Source organism: Ceratina calcarata, unplaced genomic scaffold, assembly GCF_001652005.2.
Source record: "Ceratina calcarata isolate Rehan_Ccalc_2016 unplaced genomic scaffold, ASM165200v1 scaffold1860, whole genome shotgun sequence".
NCBI lineage: Eukaryota > Metazoa > Arthropoda > Insecta > Hymenoptera > Apidae > Ceratina > Ceratina calcarata.
This window is the reverse complement of record NW_017140083.1, coordinates 5,209-7,015: the sequence shown is the minus strand read 5'-3', so window position 1 is coordinate 7,015 and position 1,807 is coordinate 5,209. Positions and strand designations below refer to the sequence as shown.

At 41.4% G+C, this 1,807-nt stretch overlaps 2 protein-coding genes across 2 annotated transcripts in view; one reads left to right on the top strand and one right to left on the bottom strand.

Moving 5' to 3' along the window:
* Positions 1–310, top strand: part of Rrp45 (exosome complex component Rrp45) — a 2,264-nt gene extending 1,954 nt beyond the window's left edge. The window contains exon 6 of the mRNA XM_026811088.1: positions 253–310. Within this exon, the coding sequence (XP_026666889.1) occupies positions 253–310 (58 nt within the window). The remainder of the gene's footprint in view (positions 1–252) is intronic.
* A 26-nt stretch (positions 311–336) lies between these two features.
* Positions 337–1,740, bottom strand: Sap30 (SIN3-associated polypeptide 30). The gene is made up of 3 exons (XM_018019508.2): positions 1,054–1,740; positions 734–961; positions 337–659 (listed from the first exon to the last, which is right to left on the bottom strand). Exons 1-3 carry the CDS (start codon positions 1,222–1,224, stop codon positions 531–533), a joined length of 528 nt encoding a protein of 175 aa, XP_017874997.1. The 5' UTR covers positions 1,225–1,740; the 3' UTR covers positions 337–530.
* Positions 1,741–1,807: the final 67 nt, after the last annotated feature.

Sequence of the window (1,807 nt, the reverse complement as noted above, 5' to 3'; positions counted from 1 at the left end):
AAAATGAGCGTACATACATCCCCGTAACTCCAACAGTTCAGGAGTTATTGGCAAAAAACGAAAATTTCGCAAAATTTGAAGGGGTACCCCTTGGAAAAATCTCGGAAAAATCGAAAATTTTTTTTTGTCGTTTATTATCAGCAATATTCCTCCGACGTGTGATTTCTTTTTAAAAAATGCGTTTCTAAAGTGCATAAACTTTTGGGAGTGACTGTATAGCCAATAAATCCTTAAATATTGTTTAGAATTAAGCGGCGACAGCGAGGAGGAGGCGACCGAAACGTTGCAGGTGAAAGATTTGCTACAATGAAAAAACATGTAATTAAACAGAATAAATCAATTAACAATACCGTAAGTCTACTCGAGTTTAATATATAATGTCATACATATATAATCTTCCGTTTTTGTGTTTTATACATGGATCTTACAAAATACTTATCTCCTATCAACAAGTAAAAATTCGTACACGTATCTCGATCTCACTAATAAAATATTACAGTAACAAAACACTCGTCAGACGGAAACCTAGGCTATGTGGTGTCGTTGCTCAAACCGTTCTTCTGATCCAATTTATTGGCATTCGTCTTTACGGTATAAATGAAGAAACTCAGTGCCTCTTTTTCAACAACTGGGATGGTCTTAAAATGCTTCATAAGAGTCTACAAAAGAGGAACCATAAATAATAATAATAATACGTTTCTAGATACGTTTCTACGTGTTCGTATATACTCACATCTGCTAACTGAGCTTTGTTTAAACCTGGACGCGTAGAGACTTTGTAATGCCTTTTGTACCGCCTTAGTGTACCAACTTGTAATTGAAACAAATCGACTTCTGGGAGGTCGTTGTCTGTTTCTCCGGAATCCTCCTCGGAATCTTTACGCCTACGTTGCTGCTGCTGTTTCGACCTCGCGCATTGAATCACTTGCTTATGGTAGTCGCAGATGTACGTGTGACGTGCCTGAATTGATAAACGAAACACGTGCAAATGATTGTACGTCGTGAGGACGTGTGAACGTCTGACTTAAAGGTTTGATTTAAATGTTTTCTTACCCCTTGGTCGAGATTCAGCTTGAGACGTCGTTGCGTTACAGTTTTTTGTATACGTTTGCTGTAAGAAGCGTTGCCTGCTGGCCGGGTGCATCGTTCACCCTCGTCGACGAGGGAACAAACTTGATCAGCGGCTCCACGGGAGTCTTCCTCACCGGTACTGAATCCATTCATGTTTCTTTTATTGTTAACAATAACTAAATCGTTATGAAGAGTATTTAGAAGTTTAACAACCTCTGGATGGCCGGGCGTTCCGTGAAAAAACGGGATAATTCACGGTAAAACAAATGAAAAGTCGGTGTTCGTCGAACTTCATCTGCGACTGTCAATCGTTCCGTCGACGCGCACACCACCGGCTGCGGGAATGTTTCTCAGCAGCCACGCGACGAGTTCCACGCATAAGTTTCTCTGACGTTAAAAACGATGTCGCAGAAACGTTTCACTTTCCCTCGGGACGACTCGAACGAGTTATTTTTACGTGTTCAGACCTGGCACGCGAAGCATTCGGAGAAACGACGAACGTTCGCTGCCTATGTAACCTCGAAATGCTTCTATTTTTTCACTGATTTCGTTAAAACCGAATCTTTCTTCGCCGCGGTTTATTATTTACTCACGTACGTTGACTCGACACGACACTGCAGCAACCAACGCACTGGAGCTATCAGCTACGTACAAACGTTAGCTATGTACTAAATATATGTAGCAGCAGCAGCTCGTGAAACTTCAGTCCTGCCAACTTCGGAATTTCGTGGGAGGG